General features: G+C 40.2%; 1 protein-coding gene across 3 annotated transcripts; it reads left to right on the forward strand.

The window, feature by feature from the left end:
* The first annotated feature begins 1,371 nt into the window (after positions 1–1,371).
* On the forward strand, positions 1,372–27,591 carry itga4 (integrin alpha 4). 3 transcript variants are annotated; one of them, XM_080902171.1, is made up of 29 exons: positions 1,372–1,758; positions 3,172–3,357; positions 3,773–3,891; positions 4,117–4,217; positions 5,504–5,636; positions 6,972–7,039; positions 7,341–7,476; positions 13,075–13,160; positions 13,300–13,362; positions 13,440–13,580; positions 13,857–13,962; positions 16,143–16,237; positions 17,115–17,205; positions 17,289–17,334; positions 17,597–17,751; positions 18,830–18,984; positions 19,108–19,260; positions 20,359–20,435; positions 20,777–20,918; positions 21,736–21,837; positions 22,142–22,218; positions 22,462–22,551; positions 22,731–22,818; positions 24,416–24,523; positions 24,686–24,811; positions 24,906–25,031; positions 25,114–25,212; positions 25,323–25,442; positions 25,641–27,591. In XM_080902171.1, exons 2-29 carry the CDS (start codon positions 3,185–3,187, stop codon positions 25,740–25,742), a joined length of 3,078 nt encoding a protein of 1,025 aa, XP_080758297.1. In that variant the 5' UTR covers positions 1,372–1,758; positions 3,172–3,184; the 3' UTR covers positions 25,743–27,591. The 3 variants fall into 3 exon arrangements, with proteins under 3 accessions (XP_080758297.1, XP_080758296.1, XP_080758295.1); XM_080902170.1 differs by having other exon boundaries at positions 1,372–1,753; XM_080902169.1 differs by having other exon boundaries at positions 1,372–1,730; positions 25,641–27,586.
* The last annotated feature ends 174 nt before the right edge of the window (positions 27,592–27,765 follow it).

Consider the following 27,765-nt stretch of genomic DNA (forward strand, 5'->3'; position numbering starts at 1 on the left):
AGCTAATCCAGATAAAAGTTGTTACAGAGTTCCCCGAGGGTGAATCCTGGTTATCCTACATTGGATCCATATTTTAGTTGTAACCAAGATCCTGCAAAACTAACACAGCCATCAACCATCAACCTGTTTGTTTGTTTGTTGTTGTTTTAAAAAAATTGGACACTGCCTGAAGTGCTGCTTCTCTGAACACAGCGTTAACAATACTTTAGATGGTCAGCTGACCAGAATTAGAGACCACATGATGGCTGAGACATTCCACCGTGCTCACACTGCAGACATAAACTACTTTAAATAGAAGCAAAAAGTACATTAGGAAAATGTAACATCCTCTTTCCATGCGTTTGTAAGCTTCTGGGAAAGTGAAACATATTCAGATAAGCTTGTTAATATTAGCAATGATGTCCACTAGATGATTTCTTGCTGTACTCTGAGTGATCAGCAGATCAGGTCTTTTTTTCTGTGTCTGGTGAAAAATGTCACAACAACAAGGAGTTTTGCATCCACTGCACTCGCTATGTTGCTTCATTATAATTCTCAAGACTAAGTTAGAGTCCTGGAGGAAACTATACGAGGTTATAATTCAGTAGCAGAGTAAGAAATACTCAGATCTATAAAGTAAAATTAGTATTGTAGAAATTGTTTCACAATTATATTACTGCATTTTAAAGTGTGAAAATGTTATTTTATTTTTTTTAAATAATTTAGTTATATTTTCTGGCAGGAAAACAACCTGTACTGCAAAAATGATCCAAATTCCAAATAGTGATTTTTTATTTTTTGCCTTATTATTGTGAGTCTTACGAACATCACATTGGATTCAGTCGGGTTTTAATAGCACTTGAAACAATGCATATTGTGGATATTTTATTTTTTATACTTAATTTTTGTACTTTATACTTTTATACTTAATTAAACAATTTCTAGTATCTAATCTAATCTGTTCATTTATATTTTCAGAATTTTGAATTTAAAAAAAAATTCAAATTCAACCTTTTATGAATATGAATTTGCAGGCCGCATAGTGCTTTATTCTTAAAGCTTCACGTGTTTCACAAATGAAAACAATAGAAACAATAGAAACATCCGTTGTGAGGATGGATTTTTTTTAGAATAAAGGAGTTTTTTAAACTTTAGAGCCACGACTGCTGTGTTTTCTGTCTTCACACTTTAAGAGAAGGACTTCTCATATTAGTTGTTTCTGAATATTTCCTGCGCGCATTGCACGGTTCAGACAGTCACATTAGATCAACGCTAACTTCATTCACACTTCAGTGACAACTGAAGACGAAACGACTCTAACACACTCACACACCGCGCGCGCTCAGGCGTGGCTTAGAAGAAGAAACACCGTTGCACACGCACGCGCGCAAATAGAGAGGGGAGGGTCTCCGCGCGCTCATCTCTCAGTTTCATTGACTCCATGTGAAACTCTGCTCAGCTCAAGTTTTCACTCTGTTTTCTGTTTTTAACATTCAAACTCTCTCGTCTTAGTTCTTCTTTCGTACTGCACGTGTTTGCCCGAATAAGAACACACAAGTCTCGTGCGAAGCCGGTCCACGCACGAGACTCTTTAGGAGACTTGGGGAGCAACAGGAGGATTTACGCACGAGCGAGACCCGCGGGGAATAATAAAGTGGATTTAACGGAGACGTCTTTCACGCGCTGCGGTTCTCCTGAGTCTGTCAGCCCCTGGACCTGTCTGACCCGGGATAACAGCTGTCTGACCCGGGGTAGGCTTTCTGCTGTCTGAGCGGTACAGTAAGCGAAATGTGGACCGTTTATACAGTGAATGACTGATAGAGCTGATGAAGAATCAAACAATGCTGAGGAGTCAGGCTGAAAAAAATATTTCTTTGTTAACGGTTCAATGAGTCTGTAAATAAACTGGTAATAATGGCAGCAGTCGGTAAAGTCATAACTCTTCATATGACCCAAAAGTTTGGGGGTCCTCGACATTGGAAACTTGACAACAGTGTGTTTGAATGTCTGGGACCATTACTTATAGTTTTTAACTATAAAAGCGTAACTTTGTACTTTACTCTGTAAGAGCAACCACAGCCCAGCATGATTCAAACAGGCTAAAATAAGCAAATTAAGATGAATAAACAAATCCAGAGAAACAAAAGCACAATGAAAAATAGATTTTGCAGTTTTCCAATTTTGGAAAATCGACTTGATTGAATTTTTTTGTTCACTTTTAGACAGGAAGAAAGATTGGCAGCACTCTCACTCACTCTTTCTCCTGCTGTATAGATTAGGAAACAGCCAGATGACAGTTAGTTGAGCTTTGCATATGGGCTGGAAGCAGGGGGAAACTCATAGCCAGAGCAGACAGCAGAAACACTTAGATTTTTTGCACTGATGGAAAAGTAGATGTAACTTTTCTTAAATTTAACCTGAACAAATTAAGTGATTTCCTCTGCTTTCAGTCTGTGGTTGGATATAAGCAACCACTTGCTGTGGTTTTTTATAAAACCAGACACCAGAGTACTTCACAAGGGTGTGTCTCCTAAGTAACTCTGAGACTGTCTGACAGTAGATATATATCAGCATGGGGTTTTTTTTTGGTTTAATCATCCGGTTATCTCATGTCTAGACTCAGTGAAACATTTAAACATCAAAAACTCATCCTTTAATTAGAGTGCATTTTGTTATTTACATATGCCAAAACTCAGGCTGACATACTTAGCGTGCTAATAGTCTGTGTACTGTGGTGTTAAGTAAAGTGATGCATGCTCGAATTAAACATACTTTGTTCTCATCTAAGGTATTGATTGATTAACTGCTCATGAATTAAGTAAATTGAAGCTGATTTTATTATTTTTTTTAATACATTTTCTGTTATTTGTTGGGAAATTACAACAACAAACAAGTCATTTGAAGTGAGTGAGAGGATGAACCTGTGCAATTTCCCCTTTTTTCAATAAAGTCCAGTTAAATGAATTACTGATGTCCTACAGTGGAAACGCTGGTAATAACCTCACACTTGTGGAATGCCACATTTTGGGCAATCGTCACATAAATCCCACTCAGACACAACTAAACTGTGAAAAGAAAAATCTGGGAAAAATCTAAAGGAAACTTTAAAGATTTGCTTCAATGACCAACTGTGTAGCGATAAAATGTAAATTGCCGTACTCATTCAGCATAACCTCTGTTTTCTTCTCGCAGTTTGCCCTCCATCATGAAGGTCTCCGCGGCCAGTGTGTCTGCACTGGTCATGGTCTTAGTTCAGACCCTGGTTCCTCCTGCTGCAGGATACAGTCTGGATCAGGACCACAGTCTGGAGTTTAAAGGCCCGCCTTCCTCCATGTTCGGATACTCAGTCCTGCTGTATCGCCACAACACAGAGAGCTGGTCTGGATCACTACTAGTATTCACATTATTGGTCTACTAACAACTCACCAGCCCCCTCCAACCCTAACCCTGACTTTTGATCTGTTTATCTACTACTGATTGTCCACTGATGTGCCGTTGCTCATCGTAAACTACATTTCAAAGAATGCTACATGCTAGTACCTCACTCATGCAGTTTAAATTGTAAAATAACTCACAGCTGTTTTTACAGTCTTATTCTAATTGATTTAATTGCCATAGTAACGCTCCGTAAGCTGCCATCTTCACACAGTATCACTTTGTGTGTGTGTGCCCACACCAGTTAGCCAGTTCTTGCCAATGAGAGCAGCTCTTTGATGCTTCACACACAGATGCGATTTAGATACTTGAGACAAAGACAAAACCAGTGCTAAATGCCTCTCTTTCCCTCTTTTAGGTTAGTAGTTGGAGCGCCAGTCGCAAACACATCCTCCGATCATTCAGTGTCTCCAGGAGCTGTTCTCCGCTGCAGCATCGCTGCTGCTGGACCCCGGAAATGCCACCACATGACTGCTGGTGTGTGTTTTTGTCAGCCTTTGCGTTTAGTCTTTTCCCCCTGCGTTACTCCAGCTGTTGATGGAGATGAAACTCAGATGAGAGATGCAAGTTCAGCCAAAACATCCTTTATTGTGCTAGTGTTATAAACACATATATTTAATAAGTCTGGATGTACTGTAGATGCTATATAAGGTGAGTGAAGGTGATATGCTGACAGTCAACCACGTATCCATGTGTATGCAGATGTGTCTTGGTGTGGAAAGACGTGTGAAGCCGAGCAAGATCACCAGTGGATGGGAGTCAGTTTATCCAGACAACCTGAAAAGGAAGGGGGACACATCCTGGTAACGCACACACACTCTCTCTGTGCTACTTAGGTTTTTTCCCCCATGTTATTGATGCTCAATGAGCGACACTAAACACGTTTTTCTTAGTTTTATCATCTTCGTTGGTTCAGCAGTTTCCTCAACATGATCGTTGTTGTGACTTTGGTGTTCTTGGTGGACTTTCTGAAACACCATTTGGACATAAAACACGTGGCCTGTGGCAGTTCTGTCAGACAAACCTCGAGTTTTAACAAAATGCTGTTCACCATTCTGGGTGAAGAGTGGTTTTTACAGTGTGGCTGTTCAGAAAGGCTGTAAACTTTTGGTATTTCCAGTGAGGTAGGGCAGCATGCCATAAAACAGACACCATCTAAAAGACTGCAAATGCCAGCAGATAAGAGTTCGCAGTGCTTAACATTTCAGGGCTAGCGATGGTTGGTGGTGTGCTTTGAAGGCATGGTGCACATCATATAATTATATAAAAAAGGTATTTTTTAACAATTTTTATGGAAATCCCTTTTAGTGCTGGTTATGTAAAATAACTTCGCTGTATCATTCAGCATTTCAGAGGAGCCATTGTGCTGTTAGGTTTGTTTGATGCTGGGAAAGTGGTAGGTAGTCAGACTAGATTAGTAACATTACCAATGATGTCCACAATTCAGCGCTCACTGAGCTATTAGCAGATCCTGCACACTTAGGGATGTGTCTCTTTTTTATTATAGTGACAAATGAATATCCTTTGCACTCCCTGTTTTACTCTATTATGATTCACAACATGAAGCAAAAAGAGGGAGTTAGAGAACTCAGAGAAACTAATCCAAGGTGCAGGGTCACTGTAGAGAAACCGTCAACGCACGTTAGAACAGTATCATAAACAAACTCAGAGGTTATGGACTCTTATTTTTTTAAACAAAAATCCATTTTACATCCAGCTTTATGACAAAGAGTCAGCAGTCATTAAACAGCAGGTCAGTCACTTAGAAAGCCTGAAACATTTGCACAACAGACAGCAACATTTGAAAAGCCTGAAGGCATTTCTGTTACACACAATGGAGGCAGTGATGTGATTGAGAAAGTATTTACAGCACCAAATGTCTCCTCACTGTGATCGTCTGTGTAGCACAGGGGGGGAAAGAAGCAAAGAAACATACAGGAAAATGATAATGTTCAACACACACACACACACAGTTTTTGTTACAGTGACTTAGGTCATGGGAACAACAACACTTTGCTGCCAACGTGTGACTTAGTAATGAGTGCATGTCACATGTTGTTTGTGTGTGTGTGTGTTTGTGTGTTTTCAGGCCTGTGGTCACCGCTGGAAGAACGTCTTCTACTCAAAGAAAGATGGTCAGAACAACAAGCTTCCGAATGGGGTGTGTTATCGTTTTGGCAGCGACATGAAAACTTACAAGGCTATGACCCCCTGTTACAGAGGTACACACACACGCACACATGCTGCTCTAATGGTTACACTTATTCCTCTCTTCCTACTAGAGAGAACAACTTTTTGACCTAGCAACCTTTTGTAGAACAGGGTAAAGAACTACAAATTACATGATGTCAATAAAGGTCACAAACATACAGTTGTCATAGTAAAACGAAACTCACCTGCTGACATTTCTGTGGTTTTACATATCAGGACATAATACAAATAAAGTGGCACGTCTTAAAATTACACAGTGATATTAATTATTTAACAGCTATTAAGTCAAAACAGACACAGTCCTGATTTTATAGGAATTCAGAAGGTAATTAAGAGCCAGATGCATCAGACGTCGGCAGTTTGCTGGTCTGGAGCTTTGAGGTGTGTGTTAACACAATGCTCAGGAGAAAAGACATCACAATGATTTTAGAGAAGCTGCCCATCAGTCAGGGAAGGGTTCATTTATTATTACACTGAGAGAGTTTATTCACAAGTGGAAAACATTCATGACAGCTGTCAGACTTCCCAGGAGTGGACGTTCCAGCAAATGCACTCCAAGGTCAGACTGTGCAATGCTCAAAGAAATTACAAAAAACACCAAGAGCTACATGTCAGACTATGCAGGCCTCAGTTAGTATGTTAAAAGTTCATAACAGTGCAATTAAAAAAAGACTGAACAAGGATGACTTATTTGGAGGGAGAGAAAATGGGACAGTGCTGAGTTTGGCAAAAACAAACAGCATTTCAGCCCAAACACGTCGTAGGAGTATTCTAGAGTCAAACGTGTGGACCTCTGTCCTATATTTAAAGCCTGTACCAAACTGGATCATGTAGTGTCCCAAACGCAACAGAAATCTGCAGCTTCATGGCTGACAGAGGAGAAGAATCATAGTGTTACAATATCCAAATGTTCAAACCTCAAGCCGACTGAAACGCTGTAGCAGGACTTTAAGAGAGCTGTGCATGAACAGCCGCCCCAAACCTCAATGAAGGGAAACATCTTATAAAGCAGAGTGAGACAAAAAGACTCATGAAGTCTTTTTTACTTAGTTTTTCACACACTGCTTCTGCATTTTGTCTTCATTTTTTGTTAAATAAGTAATGTGACAGTCCAGTATGTTGTGTTATTGTACATCTCAGGTTATACGTACCCAATTTTAACATCTGGTAAGGACTATTTTTTATTTTGCTTGTTATTTTTAAATAATGTCCTGATATGTAAAACCATGACCGTGACTGTAGCGATATGAATGTGTGTGCATGTGAAACCAGCAGCTGTTCAGCTGCAGAGGGATTTATTCGTTTGTTCACCTTCACCTTTTGACATGTCTGTGTGTCTCCTACAGACCACCAAAGGAAGTTTGGGGAGGATTATGGATCATGTCAGGCGGGTATTTCCAACTTCCTGACAGAGGTTAGTAACATAAACAACACACTTTGTTAAAATCGTGTCATCCCCGTTTCCTCTTGCAGACTGAATGTGGTCCATCCATGTTTTAAAAAGCCATCTGCTCTCCTCTTGCTGCTCCTCAGGCTATGAAAATGTATAAATTCAAGTTTTTTTAAAAAAAAAGAGCAAAACTGTGACATGATCAAATCAGAAGTACAATTTTAAAGCAACATATGTAAGAGTCAATCTAAGATATTCAGCTATACATATAATGCAGCTTAAATAAAGTCATCACATTATAATATAGAGGCTCTCTCTTTCTCAGGATCTGGTCATCATGGGGGCACCAGGGACATCTTACTGGACTGGTTCAGTTCTGGTCTATAACAGCACCAGCGGGAAGATTTCAGCCTACCTCGATAATGACAACACTGAAGCCGTCAAATTTGGAAGCTACCTGGGTACGTAGTCCACGCGGCCCTCCACCAGCACTGCTGATGTTAGCCCGCTTCCAGAATACAGCTGTTACCTACCGGTGTTGTGCTTTCACCACAAGCCTCATCAGAGAGAGTCGGTCTGTGCTTCTGTCCCTTCCTTTAAACACAATTCTCCTTCTGCGGCTTGGATTGACAAAATGTGAAGGTGAAGCTCTTTGATTGCTGTTCACTCACACGCTGTAGCCACCATGTGGGGGTAAAAAGTCTCACGCCCAAAAGGAGATTCACTGACAGGTGTTCACATAAAGCTGATGTTGGTCAGAAGACTACCTTAGTTCCTGTTCATGCAAACATTTCCTGCCACTTCACACCAACGCCGCTGAACACCGGGATTCATTCCTTGCTGTGAGACTCAAACAAAGGAAATGTTCTGTGCTTTGTTAAATATAGTCTGATCTGGTCTATAAGAGACAAACCTATACAGATTTAAGGATAAGTTTTAAATAAAAAAAAAAGCAAGAAGAAGCAGCTTCCAGGATATGCTATCACTAGTACAGCTGCTCATGGCTATGCTGTGTGCTGTGGAGACATCATAACAGGTCACACAGAGGTAGCACTTTTTCTGTCTGTGAATATGATACTCACCTTAGTTTCACTTCAGTGTCCAACTTAATTTTAGTTACAGCTACTGTCATAGATTTCCTTCCATCATTTATGGAGCTTTCACAGAGACGTGAATAATAGAAACAAAAACATTGAGAAGACTCTATCTGGTCATTATTTTACTGTACCTGTTAAAATGATTCCTCCTTACTACCAATAAGAAAACACCATTAAATTAAACTAACAATTAAAGCATTTTTGGCTTTAAGAGAGAGGAACACTGGCTTTTTCTCTTTCTCTTGTGAGATCTGAAGTTGGTGTAAACAGCTTTAGCAAAGGAAGTGGCCAAACAGCAAAAGCTGATTAAAACACAAACCGTAGTTTAGTGTGAGTTCACTTAACCTGCACATTCATTAAAATGTCGAACTAGCTTTGCTAAAGTCAATAAAAGTATTCCAGGTGGAAGTTAAATTTGGAAATGTAAGTAAGTTGATATAAACAGACTTTATGTGTTCAGTATTTTGCTTCCCGGGAGAACCAAGTTTAAGCTTTGTTAAGTATTTGGGGACAAACACGTAGCTTTGGTTTCAACGTCATCTGGTTATATGCGTTTTGGGCCCTATATATATATATATATATATATATATATATATATATATATATTAGGGGTGCAACGATACACAAAATTCACGGTTCGGTTCGATGCTTTGGTGTCACGGTTCGATATTTTTTCGATACAAAAAAATGTTCATGCCTTTTTAATTTGTCATTTATTAAAATTATAAATAAAAATCTCTGGCTCTCACAGACCTGTAACGTCTTCCGTAAGAAGCTTTTCTGTCCCCCACTCGTTACCTGTATGAATGGCACCTGTTTGAACTCATCATCTGTATAAAAGACACCTGTCCACTAGGGGTGCAACGATACACAAAATTCACGGTTCGGTTCGGTTCGATACTTTGGTGTCACGGTTCGATATTTTTTCGATACAAAAAAATGTTCATGCCTTTTTAATTTGTCATTTATTAAAATTATAAATATATATTTTAACTCAAAAGTACAGTTTTTAAATTTAACCCTAACCCTTGTGCGTGTTTTTTATTTTGACAGCGAATGCGCACCTGCGGACCACTTATGTGCAGCCCTGGTTATTTAGCTCGTCATATTGCAGCCACAGAAATTATTTTGTCCATGAAACCATAAAGCTGCACTTTCTTTTTGCCTTATAGTCTGATTTGTCATAACTTCTCCGTTTTGTGGTAAGCTTTTCTTTGGCTGTCACTTCTTCACCCTGACCTGTCTTATTTGGCTCAGCAGAACTAAAATATATATCTGTCTGTGAAGGTTCTCAGTCATCCAGGTCATCGTAGTCAAATATAAATCCTGCTGCTTTTACACACGGACTCACATAAGCTCAGCGATTCTCTGCGCGATCAACCTCTCACATGTTTAAGCTGCGGGAGATTTCACTTGTCATGTTTGCGCAGTAAGCTAACGATTAATAAGACGATGTCAGAGGAATTGGTGCACAAATTATCATCACTCACAGATCAGTACTGTCGCTCTCTATACACAGTTCGCGCGATTGCAAAGTGAAAGCAAAAAAACAAGCGCAAATTCAAACGCGATTGCAATATGTCACATATTGACAGTGGCTCACCGATGCCAATGACATAATTACCCAGCTACATTTCTGAAAGAATGCAAAAGCATTGACATATATTTTTCCTTCCTACAATAGCCCGACAGGCAGGGAAGAGATAGATTTTGGTAGCCCGACTGAAAAAATCGCTAGCCCCAGGACGTCGGGCTAGCGATATTGCGAGCCCTGTATCTGATTGAGGAATCACTCATCTTTGGAAAAGAGAGTTTATTACAGAGAAATGTCTCTTTCCAAAATAAAAGCTATACTATCCGCTTCTTCTGGGCTATATTCTCAGCAGCATATTAAACATATATAAGGAGAATCATGTGCTAACAGCTGTCTAAATGACTCGGCTAAAGTTAGTAGCATGCTTGTTGTTTTTGTCTTTGCACTAGGATGATGTCGGCGTAAATGTGCAGTCATATTCGTTGTGTTCCCACTAGTGCTTTCAGGTTAATCTCGTTGAAATGACCTTAACGCCACAACACAGCAAATCTCCGTTAACGAGCTACCCCTGATAGCCCCGTGCATGGGGCACGTTAACGAGTTAACTGCGCTAACACACTAGTTCCCACCCATGTAATTGAGCATTGCATGTCACATCCAACATACTGTTTTACTTTAGTCCATGACTCGCTTACCTTCAGGGTCATACGTCACATGAAAACCAAAATAATTCCAAACGCCAGATCTGAATGAGGGTGGGGGAGGTCCATGTTGCAAGAAGAGCTTAACTTCTGTCTCGCTAGCTTGCCCTGCGCTCTTCCTTCTGACGATGCTGTCTGTGTTGAGCGCTCAGTGAATCTGCGTTTGACTACTCCGCCTAGGCTGCACTGTCGACCCTAGGCGGAGTAGTCGAACGCAGATTCACTGAGCGCTCAACACAGACAGCATCGTCAGAAGGAAAGTTGATAAAATAAATTACAAATGTTGTATTGTTCGATACATATGCGTACCGAACCGAAAGCACTGTATCGAACGGTTCAATATCGATACGAATATCGTTGCACCCCTAATAAATATATATATATATATATATATATATATATATATATATATATATATATATATATATATATATATATATATATATATATATATATATATTTATACAGTGTGCTCTCATCCTCATAATCATAAACGACAGAGATAACCACGCTGTCGCCACCCATTGGTTTGCAGAGTCTCGTTTTAAAGTCTTGATTTTGCATTTTGGCGCTAAATTATCGGCACGCCACGTTATCTGACTTAAAGCAAACATTGTCACTGCTGATAGCTGCAGGAACTAAAAAAAGCTCACGGCTTCACAGTGAACATGTTTTTGGAGAAACTGAGAACTTGCCCTGTGGAGTTTTCTTGTATAAAAAAAGTGTGCATAGCCCAAACGTTATTTTATTTATTGATTGTTCTTTATTGTAAAATATTTGCAAAGCAAATTTAAAGTCTAATTATTACATTGATGTTGGCTTAATAACTTGAGTGCCTTTGCTGGTAGACTCCTCCTTTTGTTTGTGCCTCTTAGATCAGCAGACTTATCCAAAAACATTGGCAGGAATACGTGTCATGACACCTGCATGTACACATTTACATCCCGTGTTGATGCATTGTTTTGCACTTTGTAGCATCATTCCTGTATGGCACAGACATGTATGGTTAGTTTATCTTGTTATTCTGAATATGTGCCTTATACCGCCGAATCACTATACTTTATTAATCCTTGAGCAATTTAGGTGTGTATATAGTCTGATGACGAAAACTTAAACACACACACACTCGCACACAAGATTATATACAAATATACAATATAAGTTACGCATGTTGAAACTGACAGGTGAAACAACTGAAAACGGAGATCATAACATCGCATTTGCATTTGCAGGGGGTGATTAGATGAACATAGTAAATACAAAAATCAAAGGAACTGAGATCTATATATTTTTCTAATAACATATAGATCTTAATCTGTAAGGATGTTGGTGCAGATTGGCCCATGTGTTAAGGAGGATAAAGGGTACATATAGACATGGCATAAGTCATATTTATTCGTGTTTTCATTTAAGAAACCAAGAGAAAAAACTTCAAAAAAACTATACGAACGCATTTTAGCATATGCATCACCTCTCAGCGTTCATGAGAAACAGGAAGCCAAGCAGAGAGGTGCTATGTTCTGAAAACTGTAGGTGAAAGCATCTTCAAGGTTCTCACGGGACGTAAAAACCACAATTACCAGTGGTGAGGAGCTGCTGAAATGACAATTATACAAGCTCAGACTGCAAAATGGTTTCTTCTCACTTATGATGGGGGTAGAAACTTTACTGAGTTTTGTCTTCAGGCCACTGGTGTATGTGGTTATGTGTGTGTGTGTGTGTACACAGGAAACAGTTTCAGGAATTTTTTTTTTTTTAAGCCTGTGGTTGTTTTTGACTTTTTCGTGTCTGTGCATTGCCACACACAAATGGTTTACCTCAGTATAGATCGACCACATGCCAAACCTGATCTGAAACCTTAACCAATAAATCAAATTTTCACCACTGCTGGTAAAATTGTGTCAACCAACAGACTAGTTTCTACCTTATTTTGCTGTTTCAGGTTGATGTACACTTTGTAAACAGTTTTTATACAGTGTTAATAATATGAATGACATAAGGATTTATTTATTTACACTGAGAAGCAGAAGATTAGCTTAGCATTTAAGTCTATAAATGGGGTAGGAGCTAGCTGAGGTCTATTCACAAGTAAAAGAAATATCCAGTTTTCTCTAAAGATCCATACTGAAAACATTTTAGTCAGGAAGCACAGTATCTGGTAAAAGTTTTCAACTGGGAAGTCCAGCAGCCACCTGTGCGGTGGAAATACGTAACAACATAGGTTAGCTGTGAACACAGGCTTGTGCCAAATGAATGAGCAGAGCTCTAATGGTTCCTTCCCTGCTTCACAAGACATTTCCTGAATCGGTTGCTCTAGAATCACTTACCAAGTGAATGTGTACTTGTACAAGTGTACTTGTGAATTATGTGACATGCCTGCATACTCGTGTGGATCCTTGTGCCCACAGCTACGCCTCAGTCATGTGAAAAAGCGCCACACTGTGCAAATAGCAGTTTAAGTAAAAGGACAGAATTGTTATTATCAGGCAGAGTATGACAAACATAAGAATATCAACATTTTTTAAACTTAGTGGAGTATTAATATTAAAGTAAACTTCACCCAGGCACTCTCTCTCTGTGTTAGCCCTGTGTCAGACTGGTGACCTGTAGCTGGGATAGGCTCTAGCCCCACCGCGACTCTGATAAGGATAAGCAGATGAGAATGAATGGAAACTTTACCCAAATTAAAGTTTACCTAAATTAATCATGTGCCATGCTGTTGTTCAGGCTATTCTGTTGGAGCTGGTCACTTCCTGAGTCCTGCAAGTGTGGAGGTGGTGGGTGGAGCTCCACAATACAATCAGAAGGGAAAGGTAAGACCTACCTGACTTGCAAGGGCTGCACCGCCAGCCTTCGGCGCATCTTTGGTGCAGTGATGTAAAGATTTCTTAATTGTGTTATGTACAGCAGATGTGATGTTAAATTCAGTGACTGTGTGTATACACTGTGCAGGTCTTCATCTTTACAGTAGACAACAGTGTGCTACAGATTGTCGCCCAAGTCTCTGGAAAAGAGGTATGAAGCTCCTTAGCATTAATGCTCCCCATTCAAAGCAACCGCCTGCTTAGCACTTAGCTCATGTCTTTGTGTAGCTGGGATCCTACTTCGGCTCCAGTGTTTGTGCGGTGGACCTAAATGCCGATGGATTGTCAGACCTGTTGGTCGGTGCTCCGATGGCAACGGGCAACGTGAGAGAAGAAGGGAGAGTCCACGTGTACATCAACCAGGGGCAGGTAGGCAGGAACACTGAGCATGGTATTATTTTACTGTGATGCTCTGATGTGTTGATTGTTTCTGCTGTCGATCCTAATTTCACAGTTCCATACATCCATGTATAACGAGTAAAACTTTCCCTGAAGAGATGAAAACATCTGATTTATGTGACGCTATGAGGACGGGTCTTTGTGAATTAAAAATAAAAGAACCTGATCGTGAACACAGACTTTATTTTCTTTCTTTCTTTAAACTTTCTGAGATGACCTGTTAACGTGTCCTGTGTCCTTTCTCAGGCAAAGCTAGAGGAGCAGTTTCAGTTGACTGGCAGCAACGCCTACGCCGCCCGATTTGGAGAGAGCATCGCAGACCTGGGAGACCTGGATGACGATGGTTACCCTGGTAGGGATCACACGCCGACTGATCTAGAAGTTGTTGTTTTTTTTTTTATTGGAGCAAGCTTTGGTATACACAACACTGCTGATACTACTACAACCAGAAGTACTGAATATGTGACAGTTAATGCTAGAAGTTTATAAAATCTTCCTTCTCATGCTTCTGAAGACTACTTCTCCTATAAATACTTTTAGTATTAAAAATACATTAAAGGAAATATATATACCAGTAAAAATAAAGATAAATCCTGATGGCAGTACTATTGCAAAATGTAAATATCCCCTTAACTGTCTTAGTGCAAAAAACGTGAAGTCTAAGTAACTGTTGCTTCAGATACTACTAGTCCCACTGCTAATATTACTGCTGGTGAACCTGCCTGCAAGTACTATAACTATTCCTAGTACTACAAATAACAGAAGATTTTGTACTGCAAATAAGTACTATACTTAAACGACTCCTGCTTTTACTGTTTCTGCTCTAGCTACTGCTAACAGCACATGCTCTGCCGTTGCTTCAGTAGCTGTCACAGTAGCACAAAAACCCACAGTGAGCAGCTGTGGGTTCACTTGTGTGCTCCAGGGCACCTTGAGAGTGGTAATTAGAGAGCTGCTCTCTTTACTTTCTGCACAGATCTACTGCATTAGAACAAACATTAGAAATGCTACTACATTACTTAACTGGCTGTTGAGCTACATAACAGAAAAACATGCATGTAGTGATGATGTATTTTAGGTGCCTTACAAGCCAACCAACTACTTGAGACTTCCTGATAAGTAACACAACGCCCTAACACATACATCAAGACCCCTACCTTCTGTGTGTTTGTGTGTGTCTGTGTGTGTGTTTGTACGTGTGTGTGTTTGTGAGAGGGGTGGAGGGTGTTATTATGTTCATTAAACGTTAATGACATACTGTTGTTGCTCTGTAACTGAACATGCCCTCTAATCTGCCACAGCTAGATAAAAGGGTGTGTGTGTACCCATGGTCTGGGGACACACTGTATCTGTTCACTAACACACACACACACACTCACACGGTGGACCCACCTAACTTTTGGAGAAAAAAGGAAAAGTTATAGTCATGAAATTTTACTATGAAGACTGATTTCAAGTTTAGCGTTACAGTAAACTTGGAAATATTGTAAGGCAAGAAATAAATGTAAATCAGTGTGCTGATGGCTGAAACAATGGAAGTATCTCTGACTGCATTAGTGTGTCCATGACCTCAATATTTTAAGGATACTTTAGTTAAATATTAAAAGACCATACTAGTGTTTACTCATGTTTATATACTCTTGCATACTTTTATCCATCTGAAAAAACAAGAAAGGACAAAAATTACCCTGTGAATTTAAAAATTAGTTTGTTAAAACGTGTGAAAATTTTATGTAAAAAGTCACAAGAACCAACGACTACTTTGAAGAAAAGAAATCAAAGATGAGGTTAGGCTGAAACAGTGCTGTGAAAAACAATTTGTCCCATCCTAAAGATAACCAGAGTAAATACAAATGCAGATTTTAAAATATGGTTCATTTCACAGCCTGACAACGATCGGTTACATGCAGGAAGTCCAGCTCTGGTTAAACCAAACCCAAAAAGTACAAAACGAGGCTTTTTGGAGTGGCCAAGCCAAAATCTGGACTCAAATCTGATTGAGATGCTTTGGCTGTTCGTGCTTCAAAACCCTGCAGTGTATTCTGAATAAATCTGACACTTTGAGGTTCTGCAAAGAAGAGTGGATCGAAATTCCTCCACATTGATGTGAAAGACTCATTGCCAATTGCTTGACTGCAGTTCTTGCTGCCAAGGGTGGCACACCCAGTTATAAGGCTTAGGGAGCAATTACTTGTTCACATAAAGTAAGTTTGGATAAATTTTTTCCTTTATTAAATTAAATCATAATTTATGTTAAAAACAAACTATATTTTAGGTTTATTCAGGTTTTCTCTGACTAATATTACAATCTCTTTGATGATCTGAAAAAGTTAAGTACAAAAGTGTAAAAATAAAAAAGACAGAAATCAGGAAGGGGATGAACACTTTTTCATGGCACTGTAGGTTGGTGACAAGTGAAAACAAGAATCCTTTCAAGTATATAAATACAAAATTGTGTGTGTGTGTGTGTGTGTGTGTGTGTGTGTGTGTGTGTGTGTGTGTGTGTGTGTGTGTGTGTGTGTGTGTGTATAGATGTGGTGATTGGTGCTCCACATGAAGACGACCTTAAAGGAGCTGTGTACATCTACAACGGCAGAAAAGAGGGCATCTCATCAACTCCATCCCAGGTACAAACTGAGCAAAAACCTCCAGGGCTGAAAAAAAGAAAAACTGCAGGTTCTCAAATGAAACAAGATATGAATGTCCCAATTTTACAACAGAAGTAAACATGTTTTCAGCTTGGTACAAAGCAAGGTTTTGTTCTCTAAATGTAATTCCCCCAAGATATATCTGGGCAAATTGTTATATAACTCACCTGTTTAATTTAGAGAATAACGTGTATGTGGGGGACTTACCTGTCTTTAAGTGACAGGCAAGGGCTATAAATGAGGATGACGTGCAGGTAAAAATGTCACTTACTTACTTTTTACTTACCAGTGCAATAACACGTCTAACAAAAATGCAAAATCTGACCTGATCCCCTTGCAGTCATAGCTCAAAGAGAGATTCATAAATAATTAAATACAATAGATAAAAAAATAGAAGAGAAAAGTAGCACAGATCCAAGAGTTAAAGCTATGAATTTGTAGTGACTGGACAAATCAAACCAAGACAAATGATCTATTCTTTCTTTAAGACTGAGATCAGTAAAAAATCAGAAAAGATATTAACAGAATAATAACCAGTGTGGGAGTTATACTAATGATAAATTCCCCCCAAAGTATAAGAATATTACGAGACATTTTTTGGCCTTTTTAATAGCACAGAGGAGAATAGACGGGAAAACAGACACAGAAATGGATTAGGGGAAGAAATGCAGCAAAGAGCCACTGGCTGCTATATTTGGCCTTTTGGCATACTTGCCTGCACATGCTTACATTAGTACTTATATCCTCCTGTGCTTTTAAGTAATATCATTACACCAGCTTTCATGGTATATATGGTTCATATATAAATACAGGCCATTTACCATTTACCATGGTATACCTAACATTGTGCTTTCAGAGGATTACTGGATTCACCCTTGGCCATGACCTCAGGATGTTCGGGCAGTCGCTGAGCTCTGGCATTGACATTGACGATAACGGTTACAAGGGTAAACAATTCTGTGCCAAAACTTCTGCCATATTTGTTTCATTAGATCGTTTTAAGCAGGCTGAACCCGCTCTGTCTCTGCAGATGTGGCAGTTGGTGCGTTCCTTTCTGACTCAGCCGTGGTTCTCAGGTAAGTCGTCACTGAAGCTTCCTGTTGAAACTTTACCCAAAAAGACTCCATCTGTAGTTACCCTCTTCTCATAGTAGTGAACAGGAATGTTTTTTTAATGTATGTAGTGTGCAAGAGAACCAAAAGTGTCCCAACATCTGTGGAAAATAAGGTGAAAATAACAAAATCCTCCTGCTTTATTTGTTTTCAGTTGTTTTCAGTGATTCATAAACCCCAGTCTGCATGCTGTGATAATTTCTCTGACTGTGTGCTTGTGCTGCAGGACCCGTCCAGTGATTCAAGTGAACGCGTCTTTGATCCTGCCGGAGCAGATCGACGATCGGATGGTGCTGTGCCGAGAGCTCAAGCATCCAGCTCCCTGCTTTAACGTTACCATCTGCTTCAGTGTCCAGTCCAGACATTTCAGGGGGCACATAGGTACTGCCCTAATTGCACCTCTTTAGTGTATTATCTGTTAATTTATAAAATTTAAAAGCTACCTATGTTTAAAAGTAAACACCAATCAAGCACATCATTAGAGTCAGTGACAGCAGGTGGATGTTACTCACCGAAACACTCCACAGCAGCAACTGTCCCCAGTGGCACCCAAAGCCTAAGCAGAGAAATCCAAATGTCCCCTCTCCCCAGCCACCTCCCCCAGCTCATCCAGGGAAACGTCGAGGGTTTCCCAGCCCAGCTGAGAGATATAAACTGTACATTAATCTCTGGCTCTCTTCCGCAGCGTGTCTTTAGTCCCCACACCCCCAACTGGTCACAGCAAATGCTTGCCACACCCTGAGCCTGGTTCTACTGGAGGTTTCTTCCTGTTAAAAAGGATTTTTTCCTTCCCACTGTCGCCAAGTGCATCTGATAGCTGGGGTTTTCTCTTTATTATTGTAGAGTCTTTACCTTACAGTTTTTAAATTAATAATTGTGCAGCATGCCCTAGGGCTACCCCTGGGCCTCCTCCTGGAAGAACATGCCTGCAACACCTCTCCCGGGAGGCGCTGAGGAGGCCTCTTAGTCAAATGTCCAATCCACCTCAACTGCCTCCTTTCAGTGTGGAGGAGAAGCAGCTCTACTCTGAGCCACTGTCGAGTGCCTGAATTCCTGACCTTATCTTTAAGGGAGAGGCCAGTCTCATTTTCGTCACGTCTCCTTCACTGTGCAGCCCTTGTGACCATTGGTGAGGGTGGGGACATAGATTAACTGGTAAATTGACAGCTTTGCTTTTCCACTCATCTGAACATCTCATAAAAGAATGTAGTGGTCAGCTTTATGTAATCGGTCAGCCAAAGCTGCAGAGTCACACTCCTACTGTCCTTATCGTAAAATACATAAATGCAACCTTCCAGCCGTTTTCTCTTTCTCCCTCTATCCTCTTCTACAACAGCAATGTGCCTAATTGCAGTTTCAGTGCTGGGATTGGATGATAGCTTCTCCAAATGGCAACATTTGTTTTGCATAAAGTGTACAGCCTGATTTTTGAAGGTTGTTTCTCTCTTCTCTTTTTCAGATCTTCAATATAATCTGACCTCTGACCTCCTCCATAAACCGTCCTTCCCACCTCGGTTCTATTTCCACGGTAACGGATCGTCCAATATCACAAATGAGCGTGTACGAGCACGACAGGGGCATCTCACTTGTGTGGCCCATGTGGCTTACCAAAGGGTAATATACTCACCCACTGTCTATTTTGGTCATATTAACATATGATGCACTGATTGGATTAACAGCAGTGATGCTAAAATGTTCATCTTTCCTCCTCTGAACCCTTTTTCTTTCCTCCAACAGAAAGATGTGAGGGACATTTTTACTCCGGTTCAGTTTGTGGTTTCTTACAGTCTCAGGGAGACAAACAGCCGCAGAGCCTCTTCCACATCCTTCCCTCCGTTAAAACCCATTCTGCAGCGGAGCGCAGGACACCGCAACACCATCACCAGCCAGGTATCAACCTAACGTACAAAGACCCAGCAAATAACAGCTAGAACAGCCCATCATGCACACAGTAATCAATATCTATATTTATAAATCTGCTCTAAATAAAAATGAAAAATTTCTACTTGCACACAGCAAAATCTCCAGTGTTAAATTAACACTGGAGAGTGTCTATATGGGTCCACACCTCTGAGTGTTAAATACAACACTGTTGAGTGTTAAATTAACACTTTTGACAGTGTTATATGTTTAAAAGTAACCTAGTCAGTTTTGAAGATTAACAAAGACTAACACTGAGCAGTGCTGATTTTCTAACACTGGAATATTTCTAACATTTTGAGTTATTTTCCAGTGTTAGAAAATTAAGCACTGCTCAGTGTTAGCCATTGTTAATCTTCAAAACTGACTAGGTTACTTTTAAACATATAACACTGTCAAAAGTGTTAATTTAACACTCAACAGTGTTGTATTTAACACTCAGAGGTGTGGACCCATATAGACACTCTCCAGTGTTAATTTAACACTGGAGATTTTGCTGTGCAGTTACAACACAATGAATTAGCTTAATCAGCTATAAAAGCATAGACGCATAGGTTTAGCATACTGCTAAACTAACACATTAAGCCATCTGCAAATTATTATTTTTTATCTTTGTTCGACCTTTGTGTATCAACAAACTTTGTGTATCGCCTATCCAGATGTGCTTTCAGCTGCATCTCAGCACATTAACACCCTCCTGCTGTGTGCGTCCCCCACATGTTGCTCACACTCATAAAGCAGTGCAGGAACAGTTTACAAGTAGGAATTCACAGGTGGAGTTAGTCATCAGAGGGTTTTTATTGAACCTCTCAAGTTGTTTGATGTTATTTGTCAGTGCGCCCCAGGGCAGCTGTGGCTACAATGTAGCTTGCCGTCACCAGTGTGTGAATGTGTGTGTGAATGGGTGAATGACTGAATGTAGTGTAAAGCGCTTTGGGGTCCTTAAGGACTGAGTAAAGCGCTATACAAATGCAGGCCATTTACCATTTATCACTGAAGTAACACGATCGAAATGTTTATTTATTCTCACGGCTGCCGCTAACCCGCTGCTTCTTTTCTTTCTCTCAGACTCGTTTTGCTCGTTCCTGCTCCCTGGTGAACTGTTCGACAAACATGCAGCTGTCAGCTCATCTAGTGCTCCCACAGTAAGATCTCTCACACACACACACTGCAGGGAGCTGTGTGTGAATGACAAAAAAAAACAACAACAGGGAAACAACCGGAATATACGTGAAAAAAAAGGAAGAAAAAAGGATATCAAGCTGTTGTGTTTGCATATTTTTGTGTAGAGAATGAATGTGTGCTGTATGCTGTTGTAATTAGTAAGTGCCAGAGTTGCTGGTTATATTCAGCTTCACACTTTGGGCTCCTGAGATCAAACTGTAAAAATCTGCAAGTTAAAACCAAAAAAGAAATCAAAAGTATTTCAACAGTAGAGAAAGTTTGATTCTGAGCGATGCTTGTTGTTTGTCGTGTTTGTCTTCAGTCAGCAGGAGTACTTTGCGCTGGGATCCGGGCAGACTATCATGTTGAAAGCCTCACTGCTGAACTCTGGAGATGACGCCTTCCTGCCACGACTGACGCTACGGTTGCCCAGCAACATCCACTACATTAAAGTACTGCAAAATGTGAGTCAGACTTTCAGATACCCTCTCTACTTTTAAGATTTGGCTTAAATGTTTCCTTTTTAACAAAGCTTATAGTAAGGGCTGGATCAGGTGACCCTGAATACTCCCTTAGTTAAATTCCAATAGGTTTAGGGAGGGGTTCCCATAATGCACCAAGTGTTTTTCTTTACACACCTCACCTCTCTCACTCTTTATGTGTTTATACACAATTTTGCATCGGTTACTAATTTTAATCTCTTATGCCTGGTTTCTTCCTGTTAAAGGGGAGTTTTTCCTTCCCACTGTCGCCAAGTCTGATTTCTTGTTCTGATTGTTCGGTTTTCTCTCTATTACTGTAGGGTCTTTACCTCACAAAGAGCCTTGAGGCAACCATTGTTGTGATTTGAAGCTATATAAATAAAACTAAACTGAATCAATAGATAAAATGGTGTGTAGCTTGTGTGTTTCAGGGTCATTTTCAGGGCTGTTTTTAGGGCAGAAAAACATACCTACCGTCATGTATGTACTCCTAAATGGTCCTGGCTGAGTAAGCTGCCAGAGGTGGATGCTGATTGGGTAAAATGAGAAAAAAGTGCCATCATTCTTAGAAAAACAGAACTCTATTTGAGAACCTACATGAAGATGAACAGCAGACTGCTGCTCTCTTAGATAGTGTCATCAGCAACCATAGGCAGATACAATGGACAGCAGTATGTTTCATGGCTGGTCTTACAGTTAAAACTGCTGTGTAAACAGGTAGTCACACAACTGTTAAATGATCATTGTCAAAATTATAATACATAACAAAACCAAAACAAGTCTGCTTCTCTTCAACCAGGAGGACAATGTGGTCAGATGTGATGTCACACAGGAAGTCAACGCTACAACAGTGGGTGTTGACTGCAGTGTGACCAGCTTCCTCCTTCCAGCGCACACCCAGGTAAGCCCGAGCTAATTGGAGGTAATCACACACTGATCACTTACTAAAATTATGAGGAACCTGAATGTCGTGCTCCAGCCAGCTATTATGGGTCCTCAACTTCCTGTGGTCCACATATCAAAGGTCAAAGCGGGTTCTTGTGCTTTCAGTTCTCTATTTTTCCTCGACTTATCTGTTTAAAATATTGCAAAACGATCTGGTGAAACGGACCGCAGCTGAGTAGAGATTCCTGTATTGTGTAAAAAAGTTCTAGCAGCAAAAATCATAAAGAAGGAAGATGTTAAGTAATGTTTTTTTCTTGTAGCTGAATATCAGCTTTCTGTTGGATGTCAACCAGAACAGCACACCTGGACAAAACCTCATTCACGTCAACACCAGCAGGTAAATCTCCTCCGCTCACCTCATCATTTTTCTGAGGTGAGTGGGCACCTCACCTATGACAGTAAAGCAAACAAATGTATGAAGATAAAGTGTTATTGAAAAAGGAGTATGCAGAATGCAGGTTAATGTGAACATTTAAGAAGAAGAAGAAACAATAATGAATATGAAATAGCTTTATAGACTTTTAAACCTTGAATCAAACCATCAGGGAGTAAAAATATGTGAAATTTATTTTCTCTGCAGTGATAACTATGAGAGGAGGGAATATCTCCATGACAACTCCATCAGCCTCACCCTTCCTCTCAAATATGGAGTCAATGTGAACATCCACGGGTGAGCTCACCTTGTTGTGCATTACTATTATTTGCTTTGTCAAAGGCTTTTTTGGGGTGTTTTTTTAACCATGTCAGTGAAATTCATGTGAACAACATTTTTTCCTCAGAGTGCAGAAATAAAGGATATCTTTAACTCCGGAGAACTAATCCCAATGCTTTCTGTCTGCCTGTTTACAGTTTTGTGACTCCCTCCTCTTTTGAAGTTAGAGATGAAGACTTGATTTCCACTAACTGCTATTCAGAAAGCTTCAATTACACATACAAGGTAGGTCAGCCTGATTCAGAGGGTTTTTTTTTTTTCATATGTGATCAGACAGGATGCAAACACACTTCTGGATGCTTTAAATACCAAACAAGCAAAACAGTAACAGATGGAGCTCATTGAGGTTAAATTTAACATTTGACTTTGGTAGACTTGTACACATTTGCAGACAGTTTGATTTATGTGTATGTCTGCCTGTATGTATGTTATAGTAATACTAAAAATATTGAGTGTGTTCTGTTAAAACATGTCACTGAGCTGAGGCAGTATAACATTATAATACGATATTTTCCAATTTTTTTCCATTTTATCCTGATTAAACAACAGAGAGCACATAAATGATACTGTTTATGTCAAAATTTGATTTTGTGACCAGGACAATAAAAAGCTACTTTCGGCTGCTCCCATATTCACAAGGGATCGTCACACAGTGCAGCTCTGTGTATTTGATTTAGGCAGATTTTTAATGCCGGATCTTCTCGTGAGAGCAAACAATGATCTTTTTTTAAGCAAATTTAAACCACTACACCATGACAAGCTTTATTGCTGATCACAAACGCAAAGTTTAAAGAGAACTAGAAAAATTTGCATTTCCTGCAAAAATGCTGTGTGGATGCTGTAACGCTGAAGCTGTCTGCTAAAAATAGCCGAAAAAGCTGAAAAGTAGCAAAACATTGTAATAACTTTGCAGAAGCATAAGAACTTAGCAAAAATGTAATTACTTAGCAGAACTGCAATAACGTAAAGAAAACATAATATTGGCAGAAATACAATAACATAGCAGAACTTAGCAGAAATATTGTAAATATTATATATATAAATATATTTAAAAAAACTATATAAATATGACATATTATATGTGTACTGGCAGCACGGTGGCATAATGGTTAGCACTGATGCCAAGAAGAAGAGCAAGAAGGTCCTGAGTTTGACTCCACCATCTCCACCCACACACACACAACCCTGATAAGCGGAAAAGGATGGATGGACTTATGTACTGAGTTTATGAAGAGTTAGATGTGTCAAGGTGGGATGTTGTGACACACAGAAGTGTCACGACATTAGTTGCATGACCAAACTTATTTATTTAAGAATGTAGGTCAGCAAATGAGGAAACACAGAGATCACGGTGCGAGTTCTGTGTGTCACGGCACTTTCAACAGCATATAGTCAAAGAAAATGGAATAGAAGAATGACTAGTTTGGCCAAAATAAAAAATATATGCAGCTGTCCAAAAATACAATTTCATATGTGAAGCTAAAACTTCACAGCAAGTCCAATTTCATCAACACTGGTTGGAGAGTTTAGGAAAGTGGTCATCTGTAAGTTGGTCATTTCTGGTTTCAATTAGGAACCTTTGGTCTTAGTAGTAGTAGCACATCATAAAACTGGAGCCAATCAACAATTTTTTAGCAACTCTTTAAAGGGAAGTGTTCAGAACCAAACAGGAAGTTGTTGCTATGTTTGTGCTCATTTGGTTTACTTTCACTGGTGCGCACACATCAAAAGGTGAAAAAGCGCAAGGTAAATAAACAGGGCTCTTGATATGAACACGTCCTTGCCTTAGAGAGTCTCAGCATCTTGTTCCATCTCCTTGCAGGTGTTAAACTCCGGTCCCAGCAGGTCAGTCGACACTGTGGTTGAAATTGCGCTGCCGAAGATCCTCACACCTTACCGTCACAGGCTGTTGCAAGTGGTCGATTGGCAGGTACATCAACACAAACATCGGCAGTGGGTTTGACACTTAGGTTCTGTGTGATTTCTCATGTGTCATGGCTGGAATTGAGGTGAAACAAGCCAAGAGCGTGAGAAAAGTTATTCGTAAATGGCGACAGAACAGACCGTACTAACACATGAATTCTCTCTGCAGTCGTCTCAAGGCGTGTGTTACATCAGTGACACAACTGTTTCAGTCATCGACGACTGCAACGCCCCTCAAGCTTCCTTCATCAAACAACTCATCTTCTTCTTTTCGCCCACCTCCACCCGTAGAATGGTACTCAAACACAGACACACACACACATAAAATGTAGTCTCTCAGATATAGCTTATGCAAGGGTGCAAACTTTAATTTTGTTCTCTATGTTCAGTTTTGTGGCCGCACTGATAAGGCTTGTGAGTGGTTAGTGTGTCGCCTTGGTAATTTGGAGGCGGGGAGAGAGGTCACCATCCAACTGGAAGCCAACCTGAATCCTGCCGTACTACGGCAAGCTCCGGTAACACACTCGCACGCAGGCGACTGATTTCACTGCATTTTGCCAGAGTTTCTGGTCCCTGATGCCTTTCTCTGTGTCTCAGGGTCGCCATGGGATCATGATCCTGGAAAGCATGGCAGTGATGTCATCACCTAAACAAGATAATAACACCATCCTGATCCAGGATCATCCTGTAGCACAGGTAAAACTCCCCTGCAGCCAATCAGAACACACTGCTGTGTGATCCGAGAGTCTGGGCTTCACAGTTGCCGTGGTGCAGCAATGTTAAAGATGTATGTTGCACATTTCCAGGTATTGGTGGAAGCAGTTTTTACCCAGAAACCCTCAGCGATGGTGAAAATCTTCATTGTCGTTGTCAGTTTAGCCGTGGGGTTAACAATCCTGGCAGCTCTCATCTGGTGTCTGTGGAAGGTACTCAATTTTTGTCTTTCAACATAAACTCATTTTTGTGACAATTCTCCCAGCAATAACTGGTGTATTTTAACAATCTACCATCTTGTAAAATATCATGGCTCAGTTCTGCGGTACTGACCAACCACATTATGTTACAGTTTAATGTTTGCAGTTGATACACAGGCTTCACCTTTTCTTCTTCTCTTTGTCCGTCAGGCTGGATTCTTCAAGAGAGAATTACATCATAAGGAGGATGAGTTCAACAGAGACAGCTGGGACTTCGTTCCCAAGCACAGCAAAAGAGAAAGCACTACCTAACCCAGATTGTTCTCTCTGCCCGTGATCTGACCCCAAGGTGGAGTTCACATTGTACCTATGAAAGAGTGTTCATCATGCCTCGGTCTTACTGCAGCACTGTGAACGTCATCGGTCAGTGAAATCCGCCTACGCTCCGAGGGTTTGAGTCTAACACGTGACAGTGAACGCCTCCTGAATCTGACTGTGACCTTTTAAACTATTTTGCCGACATGCTTTCACAAAAAGGAACCAGAGAAATCCAAAGACCTGAAAGAAAAAAGACTGCAGCGTTCGATGGATAGAGGATTAATTAAAAGGAAAGTGAACCGGAAGTCATCAAATCTGAACCAATTGGAAAGCCTCGGAGCTTCCTGGGATTAATGACCTTCATTTTGACTCTTCTTTTTAGGAGAAAACAAAACAAAGAACATCACTTTCTATGATCTCAGGTGATTTAAACTTTGCCTCTGATTGGCTCGTAGCTCTGGGAAACCTTCCTTTTGTCTGTGTAACTTATTTTCTGAATTTTGTTCACCTGCTGACCAACACACACACACACACACAAACACACAAAGAGCTAACTCACTGGCAGTGCTGCATCATTTGACGCCTGTGGCACACACTGGATGTCGTCCAGCTGGAGGAAGAAGGTGATGGCTGCTGGGATTTGCTGGTAACAGGGGTGATCACTCCGTTTTTTGGCTCCCACTATTTGTTTTGGGATGTGTCTCCTCTGCTTAAACCAGCAAATTTTTATGGCACAATCAGCTCATCTGATGCAAATCCACACATTTTTGTTTTGCACAAAGTTAGTTCACTGAGCCAGCAATGTTGACCACTGGCTGGATACTCCAACGTGGAGGACATGATCAGCTTATTAGCGCTATCTGTTTTTACCTACCCTTTTGCTTTTGCAAACTGCTTCACAATAGAGGAACCTGAGGGCAGTTTTGATGTAGGATTAATAGAAATTTCAGGGCAGAGGATTGAAAAATGAGCAGAATGCAGGATCTTTCTACAGTGAATCCTCCACTGTGCTGCCTCCTGGTGCTATGGTTCCTTAACCTTCCCGTGAGCCTGATTTCACACTTGTTTACAGTTTCTCTGACGCTTTGGAAGCCATTCAGGGAAGAAGAAAACAGGAAGCCATGCTGGTATGTGGAGGGAAAAACAATGAAAACAATGTACAGCCAGATCAGCACAAGTGCACCACGCAGGGCAGCTAGAAATGAGCATTTCTCCTCCACTCCTCCTCCTTTTGGGCCCAGGAGGGTCAAACACACAGAATCAAACATAATGAGGCATGAAGGCTCTTTTAATGTGGTAACAATCACAATGTGATGCCCATGAAAAAGTTTGTCCTGTGGGAGTTCTTTAAATTAAAATTAATACAAATAAAACAAGAGAGGAAAAAAACATAAACGTGATGCATTTTAAATAAAGCACATTTAAGGTTAACCACTCCTACCAGTGTGAGGTAGGTGGGAGGCCTAATGATCTTCTGAACAAACACATCACAAACACTAAGTAAACATGTTTGATGTGGTCAGTTTTCTCAGTCATACTTCCTAAAATTGACACCTGGGCTTTTTAAACTGATAACTTGTTGGTTCAAGTAATACATTAAAAAAAAAAAAAGCATTGTGTTAACGGTCTCCATTTAGACTGTTCACTTAGCTGCTGCCCTCCACTCTGGTGTGTGTTTAATACAAATGCACCTCACAGATTCACACAGAGTGTTTTAATATTTTAATAAGTGACTTTGATGTTCTTATGTGAAGTTGTTCTGCACTGGAGAGTCTCACTGCTTTTAGCAACACTTTTCTATTAAAATAAAGGATTTTCTATTTAAACATCTTGATTTTTATACTTTATTCCAGTCGCAGTATGATTTGAGTCAAAATGAGAATCTACATGCATACATCAGGTCTGTTTTTGCTTCACCATCGTCTGCACAGATAGAAAAGTCACCTATTAATACCTTTATTCAAACATGAACCCTTTGGGAAGTGAAATAAACTGGATTTTGAACACAAATTAAACA

This window comes from Rhamphochromis sp. 'chilingali' (genome assembly GCF_963969265.1).
Source record: "Rhamphochromis sp. 'chilingali' genome assembly, chromosome: 14".
NCBI classification, from domain to species: Eukaryota; Metazoa; Chordata; class Actinopteri; order Cichliformes; family Cichlidae; genus Rhamphochromis; species Rhamphochromis sp. 'chilingali'.

Bases quoted from the DNA above. Each gene is read 5' to 3' on its own strand.
- itga4 (XM_080902171.1), top strand. From the start codon at position 3,185: ATGAAGGTCTCCGCGGCCAGTGTGTCTGCACTGGTCATGGTCTTAGTT. The intron at 5,637-6,971 runs GTACACACACAC...TGTCTCCTACAG, and splicing joins TATGACCCCCTGTTACAGAG to ACCACCAAAGGAAGTTTGGG. The intron at 7,040-7,340 runs GTTAGTAACATA...TCTCTTTCTCAG, and splicing joins TTTCCAACTTCCTGACAGAG to GATCTGGTCATCATGGGGGC.